An 18999-nucleotide genomic window follows, 5' to 3' on the forward strand; every position below is an offset into this window, starting at 1 on the left:
GGAATTCTTGTAATATGTTTTTGTTCATCACAAATATAAAAAAAAAAAAAAGCATTCCTCATTGTATCTTGATATGTCAGGTAAAATACATCTTGTGAAATGCTGAAAATACTGATAATAGCTGACTACTATCAGAAAATGACTGATTTTGAGTCATGCTTGGATAATTAGTCATCATTATTAATTTCCTGGGGACTATGAATTAACCAGACTTTACTGTTTACACCTCTGGAGGAGAAAAAAGACTGAAGCAACCCACCTGGGATGTAATCCTGTGACTTTAAAAATAACCTCTATCCTCACCAAATTGTTCCTTATGGAGATGAAGGGATTGTCTTCACTGCCTCGGTGCTGAGACTGGGACTGCTGTCCATTTGGCACATCAAACTTGGAAATTAGGCAGGGTTGGCACAGCTCAAGTTAGCACAGCCCAAAGCTCTCTTGGTCTCTCTGTCTTGGGTATGTTTCTTGACATGGAGTTGGGGCTTCTCTAAGACAACTACACTGTTGGGTTTGTTGGCTTTTGTGAACACTGAGCAGAAGGTAATGGCTCTTGACAAAAGTCCTGGGCTCCATGTTGGCTTGATTGGGCTCAGTTTCAAGCTCGATTTAGCAGAGCAAATAGTATTTGCAAATAGTATAGCCATGCTTTAGTATTCAGCATCTCTGTCTCCAGGCTAGGCTGGAACCTCTAAGTGCAATACACACAAGTGTAGCAACCCACCGTTATGCTGGTGAATGCTTGTGGCAGTGGGACTATTGTTGCTATGATTACTGTATTGCAAGAGTCTCGTCTCTAAGGGTGCCAGCTGAGATCTTGGCTCCAATATGCTTGGTGCTGTACAAACAGAATAGAACATCTTAATAACAAAGACACTGCAGATGTGAGAGATCAACATGAGCAGATTCAAAGTCAATAGAAAGGCACTTTGATGGGCTCTAAATTGCAGCTTTGTTTATTTTTCATTCAAAGCTGACTCTTGGCGCACCAAGGCAAACTTATTTTAAACTCTCTCCCTTTTTTGCAGGTTTTTTTTTTTGATTATCATTAGCACTTGTCAAAACTGTGAATTCCTCAAAGAAAACCTGAAAAAAGTTTGGAGCAGATTTTGAATGTTTTCCCATTTTCCTAAGAATTTCTCTCGCTATGAATAAGCTTTAAGCAGTCAGACCATTAATGGGATCTGAAGTGGTCTGTTAAACAAACATTTTAGGAAATTTTAAAAGGTTGACTCTAAGAAGAGAAAGATTTTGATGGGAAGGAAAGTTATTGTTTTTGTCAGAAACAGCTCACACCCATTGTTTATATTTTTTTCTCAGTAGTATCTGTACTAATTCCTGATTGTCATCGGGCCTTGGGCTGGTGAAAACATTTTCCATAAAAAAACTTTTTTTTTCCTACCCAATGGACATTTTTGAATTAAAAAAAAACTTTGTGCAAAGTGTCATCTTATTTTTTAAAAATATATAACATTATTTCAGTTTAAAACAAAGCCTTTGACACAGACTGCAAGAGGCAGGGGTGGGGGTGCCCAAAGTGGGGGAGGTAGGGAGGAGAGAGTGGAGCATTATGGTGGATGTTGTTTGAGCAATGAATTCAACCAGCTTTGGGGTGAATTGTTTTTGGTTTTTAATATTTTTGACAAAAAATAGAGTTCTCATTTTTGCGTAGAAATATTCTTTGGGGAGTGGAGAACAAATGGGGTGGGACACGGATTCGGATCAGAAGCACAGATATGCTTCCTTCCTTCCTTCTATCGGACCAGGCTCACTTGGAGCTGCATGGGGTGATCCTGAGCGTAAGACTCCCTGGCTTCCTATCTCTTTTCTTTTCTGACTCCCACCTGTCTAAACATCACTTGCCTCTGTTTATCTCCCTTTCTGATTCTTTTCTTGCATTTTTGCAGTATTTTTTCTTCTTTTTCTCTGCTCTCTGTCCCCTCCCCCTCCACTTCCAGTTTCTTTGTCTGCAAGTTGTTACTTTACATCTTTTTTCTTATTGTTTCTTTTTCTTTTTTCCTTTCTTTCTCTCTTTTTTCTTCCCTTTTATCTGTCTGCCGTGGAGAGTTATCTTTATCTCTTGTCTTTCGAGGGACGTAAATTATCCCCTTCTCTCTCTTTTTTTTTTTTTTCCCTATCTTATCTCCCTCTCAGCCTTCCCTTCCCTCCTCCCTCCCTCCCCTCTTTGGGCACCCCCACCCCCGCCTCTTGCTTTTATGGCCTCATTCCCAAACACTTATCTCTGTAGTTAATATACACAATTTTGTTGTTGTTGTTGTTTCCTTAGCTTTAGTTTTTGAAATTAACCCTATCGTAGCAGGAATGGCTGCTCCTACATCCAGCAGCTGGCATGGGGATGACTCTGAAGACCTCCCCTTTAACCATGGCTTCTGGGTTCACACCCCTCCCTATGTTGGGGTTGAGGTCTGTGTAGGTGCCCTAGCTGGTCTCTTCGGACAGCGTAACATACGTTACATGGGTCATGTTAACACTGTCCCAGTGATTTACCTGAACGCTTCCACCCTGGTCAACAGGGTGTGTGCGGAGGGCCTGGAAATCACAGGCATACACTATCTTGTCATGCCCCTAGATACCCAGGCTTTGAGGGTGGTGATTTCCAACATACCCCTGCATGTGTCTGATGGGGAGCTGGCCAAGGGACTCAAGTGCTATGGGGCTCCTACAAGTCCCTTTCACCGAATGATGATCCGAAGCAAGGACCCGAAGCTGAAGCATGACCTGTCTTTCTGAAAGCAGGTTTTCATGCATCTCAGGGAGGGCCCGTGGTCTCTGCCTTGCTCCTTGAACCTTACATTCGATGGAAGGAGGTTTGTGATTTATTTTTCCTTGGGGGAGATCATGTGTTTCCAGTGTAATAGCTCTTCCCACCTACCGGCCAAATGCCCATGGGGAAACGCAGCTGGAACATTGATGACTGCAGTGGTGCTGATGGATGGTGCATCCACTTCTGGGACACAGGTCCTGCCCAGTGAGGCCGGGAGCTCTTCCCGACTTCCTTTCACCCCTGCTCCATCTGAGTGGGCTGGAGTCTCTGGCGTGAGAGCACCATCCAGCTGAGAGGCTGGGACTACTCCCTAGCCCTCTCCACCACCCATTCCACCTATGGTGTCCACCCCACAGTGCAGAGGCCCCACCAGGTGGAGGGGCTGATGTCTACACTTGCCCCCTGCCTGCCCTCACTACCCCGGCTGAGGCAGCTGGGGTGGCTGGTGACTGTGGTGCCAAGGCCCTGTTGGATGTTGGGGTTTGGGACTCCTCCTGGCCACCCTCCACTGTGGCCTTGTCTGAGGTGGCTGGCCCTGGGGAGGCCAGCTCGGAGCAGTCTGGCCCATCCCCTATGAAGGGTGGGCCACCTGCCACTAGGAAGAAGAACAAAGAGAGGAAGGTGAAGGGGGCCTCTCAGAACACCCCATCCCCACTGGGACCCTCCTTAGTTGGTGCTGGGGGCCCCCTCCTGGAGATCCTGACTCCACTTCAGCTGCCATGCCTGTGACCCTGTTGAACACGGACAGGGACAGCTTGGAGGTGGGGGGGAGGTGAAGGTGGGGGTCACCAACCTGTCGCCTCTCTCCCAGCTTCCAGAATTGGATGGCAGTAAAAGTGATTCAGAATGCCTCTCTTCTGGAGGCCTGACCCAGGGGGTGGCAGAGGAGTCTGCTGACCTCTTGATCACATCCCAGCCTATCGAATTGGATAAGGAAGCTAGTGAGATGGAGATTCAGCTTTCTGACTGTCGCAAGCAACCTCGAGAGCAGGATGACCTCTCCCCGCCCCCCGCTCCCCCAGGAAGGTGGGGATCCCTCTCATGGAGCCAGTCCTTGACCTGGATGAGGAGGGGAGGCTGATGTGTCTACATATTGAGCATGTAGACAGTGCATTTGTGGGTGAGCTTCCACCTGGGGTGCAGCCTTTCCATGCTTCTGTCAGAAATGTCCAGCCCATATTGGCAGACCACCCGCCCCCCGGGTCAGACCTGACTATGGGGGTCTCCTGGCCTTTTTGAAATAGACCAAAGGGCAGAAGAATGTAGTGGGGCGCATCACCCAGTGGTGCACAGATCCTAAACTCTTTGTCAAGGGTGCCAGAGCTGCAGCCAAACTTATGCAACAGGATCTAGACACACAGCAGATGGCTTACCATCTGGAGAAGCTTGCACAGCAGGTGAGAGGTGAGTGGGGCCTGTGGGGGTCCCTGGTGTATAGGAGGGCATGATAGGCCTTCCCCAACCTGTCTCTGCTTTTTTGCTCTGCTCTTGAATGCTCGCTCTTCCACCTACACCTTACCTCACTCTTTCTTTCCCGTACCCACACCCTTGGCAGCCACGACCAGTGGCACTTTTAACATCAATGGATGTTGAGATCCGGTGAAACAGGAGGCCATCCTGAAGCTTCTGTGTCAGAAGCGGCCTGCCATTGCCTTCCTCTAGAACACACATTCCAATGGGCTCACCCATGCTGCCTGGCGAGGCCACTTGTATCTGAATCATGGCACCAACCTTAGCACTGGGGTTGTGACTCCTATCATCACAACTACAGCATGATATGGTGGTGGCACAGGAGATTGTCCCTGGCCTCCTGCTGACTGTCTGTGTCACCCTAGCACAACACCACCTGCTACTCATCAACGTCTATGCACCCACTGATGGCCAGGAGAGGGTTGCTTTTCCCAAGACCACTTCTTCTTGAACCTGTAGTGATGGCGAGCAGCAAGCAGTTTTAGATCACCTCAAGACCCCTGAGGGCCAGGTAATCATGGACCCAGGCGAAGTACACGAGCATACCATCGCCTTCTATTGTGACTTGTTTGCAGCTGAGCCATCCTGCCCCGAGGCCACGCAGGAACTCCATGAGGGCCTGCCATGTCTCTGTGCCCTGAAGGCTAGCGAGCTTGAGTGAGAATTGTCTCTGGAGGAGCTGGCAGCTGCCGCAGCTGGCCTCGCCTCCGGCAAACCCCCAGCCTTCGATGGGTTACCTACCGAGTTCTACAAGACCTTCTGGCCTCTCCTCAGCCCCTGCATCCTGCACGTTTTCCAGGAGAGCCTTGCCGACAAGGTCCTGTTGATGAGCTGCCACCGAGTAGTGCTCACGCTGCTGCCCAAGAAGGGAGACCTTGACTGCATTAAGAACTGGTGGCCAGTCTCCCTGCTGTGCACAGACTACAAGATCCTGGCCAAAGCTCTGGTGACCCACCTCTGCACTGTCATAGCCTCTGTAACTGGGCCTGAGCTGAACTAATGTTTGCCAAGCAGGACCATTAAAGACAACCTGTTCCTGCTGCATGAACTACTCACAGCCAGTGAACTCTTCAGTCTAGACATCGGCCTCATTTCTCTGGATCAGGAGAGGGCCTTCAACTGGGTGGGCCATGCCTACCTCTTCCAGACATTTGGACTTCAGGCCTCTCTTCATCGGGGCCCTCCAGGTCTTGTATCAAGACACCCTCAACCTGCTCAAGGTGAACGGCATGCTCTGTGGCCCATTCCCCATGTGCAGAGGCATCCATCAAGGCTGCCCCACATCGGGCATGCTCTATACCCCGGCCATCGAGCCACTGCTGCACACGTTATGGCACCACCTGAGTGATGGGGCCTTGCCATCGGCCACAGGCCTGTCCATTGGCCCTCGGCTCCGGCTGTCAGCTTATGCAGATGGCTTGACTATCTTCCTTAACACCCAGGAAGACGTGTGGGCCCTGACAGACTGCCAGCGATCCTATGAACATGTCTCCTCAGCCCGTATCAACTGGGCCAAGAGTGATACCCTGCTGCTTGGTGTGTGGATCAGGGGGGCCTCACCTGGTGCCACAAGGGCCTCAAGGTCCTGGGCGTGTTACTAGGGCCACTGAGCTTCATAGCACACACCTGTGACAGCCTTGAGGCAGGGGTAGAGGCCCACCTACAACAGTGGTGCTGGCATCTACCCAGCCTCTCCTACCATGGACATTTCTTCATTGCGAACAACCTGGTGGCAACAACCCTGTAGCACTGATGCTCCATACTTGACCAGCCACAGGACCTACTTGAGAGGCTCCAGCGCCTCCGGGTAGATTTTTTGGGGGATGGGTGCCATTGGTTCCCATGAACTGTCCTTTACCTACCTGTCACTGAGGGAGGGAAGAGCCTGGTCGACCTCACGAGCAAGGTGGCCACCTTCTGCCTGCAAGCCCTTCAGTGACTCCTCTACGGTGAGGAGCACCTACCCTGGCAACAACTGGCATGCTGGTTTCTGCAGAGTGGGGGCCCTTGGCTTCAACTGGGAGCTCTTTCTGTTGGACCTCATGCTTCTGAACTGGGTGGTGTTTCTGGCTTTCTACCGTGGTATGGTATGAGCCAGGCAGGCCAGCTTCTACCTCCAGCCCCGGGCTCAGCACCTGCAGTTCCTGCAGCTGCTGAGGGAGCCCCTGGTGGACAACCCAGCTGTGAGGTGCCCCATGCCAAGCCTGGCCTCCACCAACCTCACGGCTGCTCTCATCCAGGTGCATGTTCTCCACCTGTGCCATCTCCTTGACCGCATTCAGTCAGCCTAGCTCTCGCCCGAGACCCTGAACACCTGGCTAGGCATGCGCTCCATCCGTAGCATGGGCCGTCTTCTGCATGACATCCAGGTGGCCCTCCTACCAGAGGCAGAAGCCACCCTGGATGACCATCTCTGGGCACGCCAGGTCCCCCATGCTGCAGATGCCCTGAGTGAGGCTTTTCCCATGCTGCCTGTCACCCCAGCCATTGCTGGTGAGCTAGCCGGCAGGCCTGGCACCCTGCTAACGCTCCCTGTGCTTCCTGACAGTGACACGGGTTTCCCCTTTGCTTTTCTGTTGTGTAGAAGCCTATATGCCTGGGTGGTTCATGTCCGGCATGCCCTGGTGCTGGCATGTAAGTGCACACACCGTGATGATGGTGCCTGGGGCCCCCAGATTCCCTACCAGCCCACCCGGCTTTGCACATATTGTATAAGCTGCCAACAACCAAGAAGACTGGTGACCTGCTGTGGTGGTTGCTGTACAGCATCCTAGCCACTGGCACACTTGTATCCCACTTTGACCCAACTGCCTCGACGGCCTACCCCTTCTGCCCTGGGGGCGTTGAGGAGAACCTCTTTCACGCCTTCCTTGACTGTCCCCACCTGCAGTTGCTCTTTGTCACCCTTGAGGCGCAGCTGCGAGCGCTGGGCAGGAGCTTCTCAGAGACCACCTACATGTAATCCCACCCATACCAGGCAGCCAAGCGGGGTGCCATCTGCCTGGCCAACTTTCTACTGGGTCAGGCCCAAATGGCTGTCCAAAAGAGATGCCGCAACCGGCTTTCTGGGACAGACTTAGATGATGCCCTGTGGCTTTTTAGTTTCCTGGTGCGGCCACGCCTCTTGCTGGAGTTCGAGCATGCTGTGCTCCAGTGGGCAGCGCCCACCTTTGAGGCATGCTGGGCCCTTGAGGGAGCACTGTACCATGTGGAGGACAGCCGTCTTCAATACTCGCTCTGATATCATGACCGGTCTGGATGACCAGGCAGGCTTGGTGTCAGACTGCGACTCCCAGCTTGTGCCACGCCCTGGGCCCTCACCAGGCTGCTTTTTTGCTATTTTATGTGTGTGAAAAGTTGAAGGGCTTGTCATGTGTATGATTGGATAGAGCAGGGTAGGAATCGTTTGTTTATAGAAGGCTTTGGTCTAGACGACCGCGTGGCCAGTGTCCTGACTGCGTAATGGCATGTTAGGCACGACATGTAATACCGCAAAAGTGTCTGTCATGGTGTGCTGTTATGAATGTAATGACATGGTGCTCTTGGTTTGATGGTAATGTATTTGTCTTTGCTTTGTATATTGGACCTGGACCATGGAGGGGCCAACTTTTTGTACCCCAAAGCCCTGAATAAAGTAGTTAAAAAGTCAAAGTCCTTCCTTCCTTCCTTCCTTCCCTAGCTGCCCTTTTGAGTTCATGTAAGAGAGTGAGGGCATTAGTAACACACCAGGAGTTAATACATGGGTGGGGAAGAGGAGTCTTCATATGGGTAGGAAGATAGAACTAGAATTTGTGTGCTTAGTCATGTACAACACATAATGGACTGAATTGTCCTCTTTGTGTCAGTGCTATAAAGCTGGAATGACACTTAAATCAGTGAAGTCACCTTGTCTGTGCTGGAGAGAGATGAGAGTTGGGCCCATTGTTTAAACCTCTATGCTTTTTATTTTAATATTTAAAACATGCTCTACTCAAAGCAGCTTAACATGTTTGCTTTTTATCAGTATCATATAAATGTCAGATGCTATTTGCTTAAATTTGCATGGGATTTCCATACTTGTCTCTTTAGTTAAGGATTTAGTCATCTTCTACTGCAAAACAACATGTGAGGTGGAGGGGTGGGCTTGGACTTTCTTCCCTGCTTCAGCAAGTCTGTTGTGGAGCTGTTTGTTCAATGTGAGTGCAATAATTCTATATGAGGATGGAAGGGAAAAAACAAAATGAAACTTACTCCCCATAAACAGTAATGAGACAGGGGTCGCATGATTCACACATGTTGCCAAGGCCAGCAGTTGGCAGATCTAGGTTCTGTTCCTTTTTCTGACTTGATGGTTTTTGCCAAGTCATTTCCAATTCTGTGCTGCTTTCTCCTTCTACCACTTGTCTATTTAGTAAGTTCCTTGTGGCTAGAATGGTCTTCTCTTGTATTTTGATAAAGTGCCTCATATGACATAGCTCCAACTGTAACTGAGACTTGAGGTGCTGCTCCGGTAGAAAGGAATGGCAACAGAGAGTTTGGACAAAGGTATAGAAGTTGATTGGGGTTGCAAGTGGGAATGGATATGTACTGGGAAGGGACTGGAAATTTGGTAAGAATACTAGATTAGCAATTTCTGGACCTTCTTCAGTTCCTCCATAAATTAACTGAGGGGGAAGAAGCTGCTTATCCTCAGAACTGTAATCAGCTCTACCCTACCAGAACAGTGGCCAGTTAGTTTGGTATCCCATCTCTGAGAGCAGTCACAATACCATCCTTAATGGGCAAGTTTAGAGAACCTCCATATTCCTATTAATGCCTAGTTCTCACATGTTGCTTTCTATCAAGTTTTCTACAAAGGATGGAGGTCTCATTATCCTATTTTACAGATGGGAAAACAGAGGCACAGAGAGATTTAAATTGCTTTCTGACCCCCCCCCCCCCTCCAGAACACTACTAGCAGGGCTAGAAACAGAGCACTGGAACTCGAAAGACCTAGGTTGTAGGGCTGTGTGAAGCTTTGGTCCCTGATTTGATTTGACAGAGATTCAGCCCAATTTGGTGGCCAAATCTCTGAACTGAATCAGAGGACACTTTAATCTCTCTGAATCGAATCATAGCCCTCTGAATTGATTCGGAGACATTCAGAAAGATTTGCCAATTTGGACATAGACACAGCTTTAAATGTTTTTTCTACATACCTCTAGATACCAGGTGGCTTGTGAGTGCTGCGATGGTGGGGCTTATGGAGTGTCCCATAGAACCACGGGGGGCTCCCCAGTGCGCTGGGCAGCAGACCCAGAAGTGGACCAGAAGCGCTTCTGGTCCACTTCCGGGTCTGCCAGGGAGTGAGTGCGTGGGGCCCCCCTCCCCACCCACACCCCCCTGGCTCAGCGGCTGGTGCCTCCTGGGTCTGGGGGGCACCTGGGGTCCCCCCCATGGCCAATTGCTGAGCTGGGGAGCCAGTGGACCTGGAAGTAGACAAGAAGTACTTCCGATCCACTTCTGGGTTCACCACCAAACACATGGAGGCCCCTCACCCCCACTTCCACACTCCTGTGGGGCACTAAATCCGTCCCAGCACCTCAGCATTCACAAGCCATGCTGGTACCTTGAGGTATGTAGAAAAAACATTTAAAGCTGTGTCTATGTCCGAATTGCTGATTTTCCAAATCAGTATCGGATCTTCAGATTCGGATTTGGCTGAATCGAATCAGGGACAGTGATCCGAATCAACAAATCAAATCACTGCCCCTGATTCAGGCCGAATCTGAATTGAACAGGGGCTGCTTTGTACACCCCTACTAGGTTGTATCCACAAGACCACATGGCCTCAATTGCCCAGATGAGATTTCTTCATCACCCTCAGGAGCATGAAGTTTATTTACCTTAAAAATTGTTTGATCTAGCAGAGCAGTGACTATTCTCCTTGTCCCTGTAGGTAGTTGGCCAGTACTTTCAAACATGGCTATTTACATTTTGTAGTTGCTTTAGATGCTTAAAAACAAATTCAAGAACTAAATTTCAAGCACCAACGTTTATGAAAATGACTATTTGTTTCTTAAATTCTGTGAATGCTAGCAATATTATGTGACAACGAGTTTCACCGGTCACACCTCAGGTAACTGTTAAAAATGTGTTCCTTTTCTCCATTCTCAATGTGTTGACTTTCTATTTCAAGACTATCCCCTTGTTGCTTTAAGGGGAGGGGGTCTATAGAACAGCCTGATCTATGACTTTCGTATTGTTTATTATTTTCTCTTTTTATCACAGTCCCTTTTATTTGTCTCCTCAAAAAACACTCAGCTGTTTTAAGTTGGTTCTGCTGCTTTGATGGGAGAAGAGCTAACTGATTTATACAAGCTGACATCCTGCCTCTCATTCTTTCTATGCAGAAGTCTATTTTCATGCTTCCAATTGTTTTGGGGCTCTCTCTCTCATCCTCCCCTCTATTTCTGCTGGTTTTCTCAGCAGGTGGTTGAGGGTAGATCCAATATAGACCTAGGTACTGGAGTACCTTGCTTGTTGCCACCTACCTGTTAGGCCCCTGCAGTAGAATTCAAATCCCACTTAGGCACGAGGGCCCCCTGTCTGGACTCAGTTGGTTGCTTGAGAAAGGAGAGCTGAAAAACCCGCACACTAAGAAAAGAGTGACCTAGAGCTAGCTAGCCAGATGTGATTAGCACAGAAGTGTATCTTACCTCTTGGCCTTCTTGGAACTTAGGTGCCTGACTCGGGGCTGTAGGCAGGTGCTTTGAGTGAATTGAGACCCAGACCTGGGAGTCTTCTCTTGAGGGTAGATACAAACAACTGTTTTTTTCAAACTCTTTAAAAAACTGGGTAGACCTCTCTCATTTAAAGCACAACTGCTAGAGGAGGTAGTCCTGGTGCCCAAGATAGGTCCCACTTTATGTAATAACATGGTTTTAGAGCACTTGCCCAACAAGTGGGAGACATGACTTCTAAGCTTTCTTCCACCTGAGGGTTCAAACCCTTACCTCCCACTTCCTAGGAAAGTGGACAAACCACAAGGCTGTGGGGCTAAGTGTAGAGGAAGGGGACATGCTTCATCCCTCCTGCCGACACTGTGCAAGTGTGCAGAAAGCAATACAAGATTCATGCAGCCAGAAGGAGAAAGCACACAATAGCAAAGGAAGGTTTCCTCTTGTGGTGAAGGCACTCTGACTGGGAGGGGAAGTCCTGGACTCTCTTCCGATTGCTGCTTATGCATTTTATGTTAAGTGATCATTGGATAGAAATCAGAAATAATCCTTAGAGCTGGCACCAATCTTGGGTCATTTACCGTCCCAGCTGAGTGTCCTAACCACACAGCTACACAATTGTGGTCCCTCTTGAGTGCTTCCTCCCTGGTCCCATGAGTCTTGCATAGTTTTCCAGGCACTGGCAGAGCATCAACGGGAAGATGAAGTATGGCCCCTTTACCTTCTACCTTCCCACCCCTAGCCTACAGGCTGGTAGTTTAGGCACTTTCCTAAGACTGCAGTTTTGGATTGAGGTCCCAGGGTGGATCTCAGGCAACTAAAATAAGAATGAAATCCGTTTTTTAGATGTGGCCATGAGTGACCAGGGCTGATCTCAGAAATTATACTGAGGGTCTGTTGTCCATTATAATTTCCATCCAATTTCTTCTCTGTCCTAACATTTTATTGCTTTCTGACTGCTATACACTGACCAAATATCAATACTGAGCTGCCCAGGAAGCCAAATACACTTTGCATTAGTGGTCTATGTTTGGAGAATGTGTTTCCAGGGACCTCTCTTTTGCCGATGGAACTGTAAAGAAAGAGCATTAATGGTCTTTGAAAGCAATCAGGTTCTGAATAGGTGTGTGGTATGGTATGTTTTGTTTTCCTCTGCTTGGAAGAGGATTTATGCAAAAATTCTGACCTTCATTGGTATTTATTTGCATTGCCATCATTCCTCCTTCCCTTAAGTGCTTTGTTTTGCATAATGTTATTCAGGCACAACAGCCAGCACTTTCTTTCCTATTTTGATTGCTTTACTTCCCCAACTATAGCTGTTCTGTGGTAGCTGATTAGTGTGGTAACCTTTAGAAATATTTTGAAACAGAATGAGTAATACCTACTAGCAGTGAACAATGTACACTGGGTGTGACCTACAGGACTTTCTCTATGGAACAATTTCTTTGCCTAAAAACTCACATTTAAGGGCTATGGGCTTTTGCAGAGGGTTTAACATAGGATGCAAAACTTGCTGTTAGTGTGTCCTGACTATGGTCTTTCATGCTGACCAATTTATACATGTCCTTTTGTGTCCTTGTGCCCCCTCTTACGCTATATTCATTTGCTGTATCTTGATGGAGACTTTGAATCTAAGCCTTTTGCAGCTGGTTAGCTAATTCTGAGCCTTCTTGTCCTGGTTGGTACCATAGGTAGCACAGCAGGGTGTTATCCAATGCTCCTAGGTATTACAGGTATGTCTATCCTGTGACCCCTCTGGGGGTGATGATCCCATGGTCCCTCTTGGGAGGGATACTCTTAAATATACCCTGTTCCTGCTCACATGTGGAAATGTGGCAGGGAAGCCATTCCAGCGGCTATCCCCTCCTGGCTGCATTCAAAACCTCTATTCCTGGTGTGCTATGTGGGATACTCAGGAGTGGCTTTACTACTACATTTCTGGTGTTGGTAGGTGTGAGTGGGAGTGAGTGGTTAGAGCATGTTTGAGGACATCCCACCCCAAGAAGCCCTAGGATGCAGTGAGATGTACCCTAAGATAGCAGAAAGAATTGCATGGTTAAAACAGTGGCACAGGAATTAAAAGCAGAGCAACATTACAAGCATTCTGAGACTATTTCAAGCATTGTGAAAGCATCATCTCATGGGGCTTGCCATAGGGCCCTGCTACATGTTCAAAAATTAAAGCTGGATAGAAACCAGCCATAGAGTTGTTACACATTTTCAAGCACTGAGGGCACCTATACACATGTAACGAGGCTGCTCCAATTCCATCCTTCAGTAAATATTGGATAAGAGTAAACAACTGCCTTCAGAGATGGAGAAACCATCAAAGAAGTTGGGTGTAGAAGCTGGAAGAGAAATATAACAAGTTCGCAGCTGATTGACAGGCCACTTCAGAGTGGCTTTGTTGTGCTAAATAGGAGAGACTAGTCCCAAAGAATCAGTCTGGGAAAAATAGGGCAAGATACCCCTGCCCTGCAAAAAAGAAAAAAAAAAAAGATTTGGATAGAATGTCGATATCTAAATCCAAACCTGTGATATGTGAAAACTATACCTCAGTTGCTGTATAACTCTGAAGACATCCAAACTCCACAGCTAACTAAGATTTTGACTTGAATATTTCCCTGACTGCCTAAAGTTCCACTTCTGCTCATACCCAGAAGTATATCAGTCTTGATCAGCAATGAACAGCTCGATGCCTCTTTCCGACCTAATCCTGCTGAGGATCCAGGACATAGGCATCCCTCTACCTAACTCGTCCAAGGGGCTCGGTCATGTGCACTTTCCCAAGGCAGACCTAACTGATCAGATTCCATAGTAGCACTCACTCGATCTTCTTTCAAACTATAGGCAATGTAGTGGTGGTACTACTTTATCGAACAGCTGAGAGGTTTGAGTAATCCCCCGGATGTTGGAAATCCAGACCCGTTACCTACAGACATTCAAACCTACATCTTCTGACAGTGCTTCCATGATCAGGCTTTGAGCTGTTCTAGAGTGGTTGCATTAATTGCTTCTCCTCTTAAAGCTGTTTCACTGGGTGGAAAAGAAATATAGATCCATTGTGCCAAGAAAAGGAGCAAGAGGAACATGACTCCCTAGTTTAGTCATTAAGGACATTCATGAAGTCCAGTTCCTGTACCAAGGGCTGCTGGTACATTGTACACCAACATAAATGCATAGATAGTCCTTGAAGCAGAGAACAGTGCCCAGCATCCTATTTCCAAGTGTGTACCATAACTGTAATCCTCTCTTTCTGAGATGCAGGAGTATGATACCCCAGTTATCAAGTGTTTCGTATTGGGTAACTCTAGTGTACTTTCTGAGTAGCCTGTAGGTCCTGTTGTGAGGTACCTAACTCCCTGTGTTAGCAGTACTCGGCTCCCCGTGCAGGCAGAGGGAGTCAGCATAGCTAATTCAGGATCTTTGATTCTACTCCAAAACAAATTATTTTAAGAGTTAAACACTTACAGTGCTTGCCTTTGTCATGCATAAGGTCCTTCTTGGACTTCGCCTGTAGTTCCTAGGAAATGGCAGCCTCACAGTAGGCCATTAAAAGGGCCAGTCAGAAAAGGATGGAAGAGCTATTCAGTGTGTTATAATTGATCACTATATCACGAAGTAATCACCATTAGGGGTGTGCGAAAAGGTCCGTATTTGATTAGGATTCAGATTCAACCCAAATCAGGGCCAGTGATTCAATCTGTTGATTCAATTCACTGTCCCCAATTTGATTCGGCCCAATCCAAATCTGAAGATTCAATGCTGATTCAGAGACTCAGTGATGCAGATATAGACATAGCTTTAAATGTTTTTTCTACATACATTGAAGTAGCAGGCATGGCTTGTGAATGCTGCGATTCTGGGGCGGATGGAGTGGCCCACAGGAGCGCATGGGGCCCTCCCACATGCTCGGTGGTGAACCCGGAAGTGGACTGGAAGCCAAACGCACTGCTCCCCCACCCCCCCGCATTCCCACTGGCTCAGTGATCGGCTACGAGGGGGACCCCAGGTGCCCCCCCAGAGTCAGGAGGCATCAGTTGCCAAGCCGGGGGAGGGGGGTGCGCTCCCTGGCAGACCCAGAAGTGGACTGGAAGTGCTTCTGGACCACCTCCGGGTCTGCTGCCAAGTGTGCTGGGGAGTCCCCCATGCTCCTGTGGGATACTCCATCCGCTTCAGCATCTCAGTGTTGACGAGCCTCCTGGTACCTTGAGGTATGTAGAAAAAACATTTAAAGCTATGTCTGAATCATCGAATATCTCCGAATCTCTCTGAATTGATTCAGAGGATCCCGATTCGATTCTGAGAGATTAAAGGGTCTCCTGATTTGATTCAGATTCAGAGATTCGGCCACCAAATCGAGCCAAATCTCCACCGAATCGAGTCAGGGACCGAAGCTTTGCACAGCCCTAATCACCATGGGAATATGCAGATGTGAAAATCTGAAAAACCCTAATTGCAAAACGAACAGTGGACCGTCTCAAGCAGAAGTCTGTATTCTACGCAGTGCTGAGCAGCAACTCCTATGGGGCTGTCAATAGGAACAAACTGTTGACTCTTCAAATATTACAAAAATATTCTCCATGTAATCTCATATTTTCCAGGGGTAGTAAGTCAGCTCATTGGCTCACACTTCTCTATGCAATATATCAAATTTGAATGGAAGTTTAGGCATACATCAAGAAAGGGAAAGGAAAGTAGAACATTTGCCAAAGATAATAATTGGAGCTTAAAATTAACTTTGAGTACTTGTGCTAGGAAATTTGGCTGGGTGACTGTTAAGTGGAAAGCAAACACAAAGGGGAGGCAAGCGAGGTTGAATCCAAGATGTTAGGGGGTTTTTTTCTTCCTCAGTTCAAACAAATATTTGTGGAAAAGGATTTAGTATTTGCTCAGCTGTCATTGAAGAAATGAGACTGTAACAGTTACCGATCTTCTCACAGGTTCATAGCTAGGCCATGTGGTTTCTAACTGCACCCTTTTGGGAAACCATCTTGCAACCAATAGGAGATGGTTCCCAATATACCCAGCTTGGCCATGATGTCTGCCACTACGCCAACAGATGTGCACCCTGGAAAGGACATTGTATCCTATTAAAAGTTCATCTTTGTGCTTCCTCTTATAATTCTCTGATAATGAGCCTTTGCCCTCCGCGTACTTCCCTGATGGGTTGCTTGATTCTGCCAAGAGATACTGCTCTGGGGCCAATGCTGTTCATTGATTTAAACCTAATTTGAAAATTCAAGGCCAAATGCTGTCCTGATTTACACCTTATGGAACCTCAGTAGCTTTAATGAGATTGTGCTGGATGTAAATCAGGAAAGGATTTGGCCACCAACTTCTGATTTTATTGATCATTTTGTATGAGGCAATAACTGTAAAGGGGCACTATGGCACTCTGTGCATTAACAAATAGGTAACAAGGCAAGTACAGTTAATGGTGCCAGAAGTACAGGCCTCACAGTTAATAGTCTTTGGAAAGACATAACAATTCTGGTCATGTTGATTGGCGGTGTATCATTTAGAGCCTTTATTTTCATACTTCCATGCCACATCTGAGCTTAAAACTGTATCCCCCTATACCTGGGTCTGCCATGTGTGGTCCTCTGCCTGCCCAGAATGAACTTCCAGGAAACCTATGCCCCGCAATCTTTAAAACAATTTAAAACCAAACTGCTGACACAAACATACCTGAATGCTGCAACTGCATGGCCTTAAACCACAAAGCTAAAGATTATTAACTTCCGTTATCATACCTTAATTTAGATGCAGAGGACTTTAGAGGAAAAGAGTCTCTCTCACATTTCTATAATGTAACCGTGAACATTTATGGTGCTACTAAAAAAATAGTATCTATGTATAGAGATAAACAAGGGCCCCTTTAAAGTGCCGGTCAGTAATTGTCACCATTGGAAAAACAAGTAGAGCAAAAACTTTTAAAAAGAACGATTCTCTACTGGAGCTACTGTGTGACAGAGACAATATTTCTGTCATTCTCTTTTCCTGAGTGGGAAGAGAGCCACACAGCATAAAAGAAAATTTTGGGTGTGACAAAAATGTCGATTGCACCTTAACTTTGATTTACAAGTGCTCAAGGAGTTACTTTTTTCTCAAGAAAAGGCTTTCCGTGGAAGGCTTGACACACTGTCTAATTCACAAGTTTGGTTTGTCTAGAAAGTCTGTTGCTCCCCAATCTGCTTTTTATGTATTTTTACTAGACATACTATTTCCCATGCTCTATGATGCACTCCAGAGGCAAGAACTAGTCTTTGGGGGTGTTAGTGGGCATAAGGAGTCCTTGCAGTAAAATAACACAATATTAACAGGGACGTGTGAAGTCGAGGGCACCGGTTGTTTAAGTAAGAGGCACTGCTGATCTAAATGAGCAGCAGAACTGAAGGAGGAAAACACACTTAAAATGCACTTAGGCAAAGAGTAATTTGCCTCTTTCTTTCATCACTTTTCCATGGGATCAATTAGATCAGGACTCTGCAAAAGCTAGTATAGATTTTACTCAGTTTTTTACAAAAATATTTTGGGAGTCACAGCTTTCAAAGAGTAAGCAGGTTATTCTAGGTTTCCCTCCTAGTTAACAATGAATTTCCTTTGCCTGGTGGCCCACATCACCCAGCTCAGCTATTAAGGACACAGAAAGTAAATGCCAGCCAGCTTGCTCCTTACACATCACATTACCAATGCAGGGTGACAATAGCAGCTTTCACCTGACCCAGCTCTGAGTGAATAGGCAGTTTGGCACAGGGTGCCCACGTAGGCCTTCACTATCTCGAGTGTAAGCTGAGGCAGTGGCAGAAGCTGGAGTTCCTCTGTGCCTCCTGCCAGAGAGGTAGCTCAGTGTAGCTTTGCATGCACTGGTCACTCTCGTCCACTTCTCCTACCATATCCCAGATTTCCTCCTTCCTTATACTGCTGCCAAGAGGAAAGCCGATAATGGCAGAGCTCCTTGGCACACTGGTGGTTAGAGGGTAGCGGCTGTGACTTGCTATGGCAGAGACCTCATAGTTCCACTTGAGTTTGGTCCTTTTGCACCGATGGGGTAGGGAGCAGCATTTGACCTTGTGATTCTTGTTTAACTTTGGGCTGTTAAATAAAATAGCTGCCCCTTTGAGTTCTTTATCACCTGTATTTGCTTCTATGGGACTGAATATGATGCTCCCCCTGTTATTTATTGGCTAACTACATGCCCTGTCCCCTGTTTCCCCATAGGAGCCAGCTCCTAGATACAGCACATCCAGCCTAGACCATGGAATCAGAAGAGGGAGCTGCCAACTGAGGAACAGCAGGTTTTATACAGTAAGTGGCACTGCTGTTACCCCACAAAGAATTTTACACAAGTTTGGAGTCTATTCCAAAACCAGGCTGGGTTTTAAAACAAAGGCACTAGTGTCCTTGGAGCAGGGATTACATGCTGCCCTAGAGACAAACAGGCTAAAAAAGTGCAGGCCTCAAGGGCATAAGTGGTCTTTTCTCTTTTTAAAAGTGTTTGGAAGGCTTCTTGGCCTGTGGGAGAATAGAAATGATGGGATCCTCTGAGATGTTACATTTTATCTGAGCGGGGGGGGGGAGGGGTTAGACAAAAAAACACTGCCTTCTGCCTTGCTCATTTGTCTTTGCTCTGAAACCTCTCTCTTTGTTTTAATCCCAGGAAAGGTAAAGAACTTCTAAAGAAAGGTCCCTGAGTCCCTGCAGGACATAATGGAAAGTACTTAGTGGCTTTGGAAGACTCTTGCACCAGTGCCCCTTGCCTGTTACCAGCTCCCCATCCTAAGATAGTTCAAGAATTTGGCTCTATTTTCCAAAGCCCTTCACAGGCTGGGGCTGAATTACCTCACCATGGTCATCTATGATGTTCTGCTGTTCATTGTGGGGAGGTGGAGTCTGCATCCCCCTTTAGAGAACCAAACTAGAACAGCAAGTAGGTAGCTCTCAATACTGGGTCCCAAGCAGGTGGTCCAACACAGCACTAGCTGGACCACCTTCAGGTGATCTCAAAGGTAACATAATCCAGTGTAACAGCATGTGTTAGAA

The 18999-nt window shown here is 47.2% G+C and overlaps 1 protein-coding gene across 3 annotated transcripts in view; it reads left to right on the top strand.

Annotated features, from left to right (window-relative positions):
• LOC109281734 (uncharacterized) overlaps positions 1-18999 on the top strand; it is a 124541-nt gene that overhangs the window by 1909 nt on the left and 103633 nt on the right. For all 3 annotated transcript variants that reach the window (XR_009460627.1, XR_009460626.1, XM_019481761.2), the window contains exon 2: positions 18178-18264. Coding sequence is in view for 1 of the 3 variants with exons in the window: in XM_019481761.2 (XP_019337306.2) it covers positions 18178-18264 (87 nt within the window). In the remaining 2 variants the exon portion in view is untranslated. The remainder of the gene's footprint in view (positions 1-18177; positions 18265-18999) is intronic.

This window comes from Alligator mississippiensis, chromosome 3, assembly GCF_030867095.1.
Source record: "Alligator mississippiensis isolate rAllMis1 chromosome 3, rAllMis1, whole genome shotgun sequence".
NCBI classification, from domain to species: Eukaryota; Metazoa; Chordata; order Crocodylia; family Alligatoridae; genus Alligator; species Alligator mississippiensis.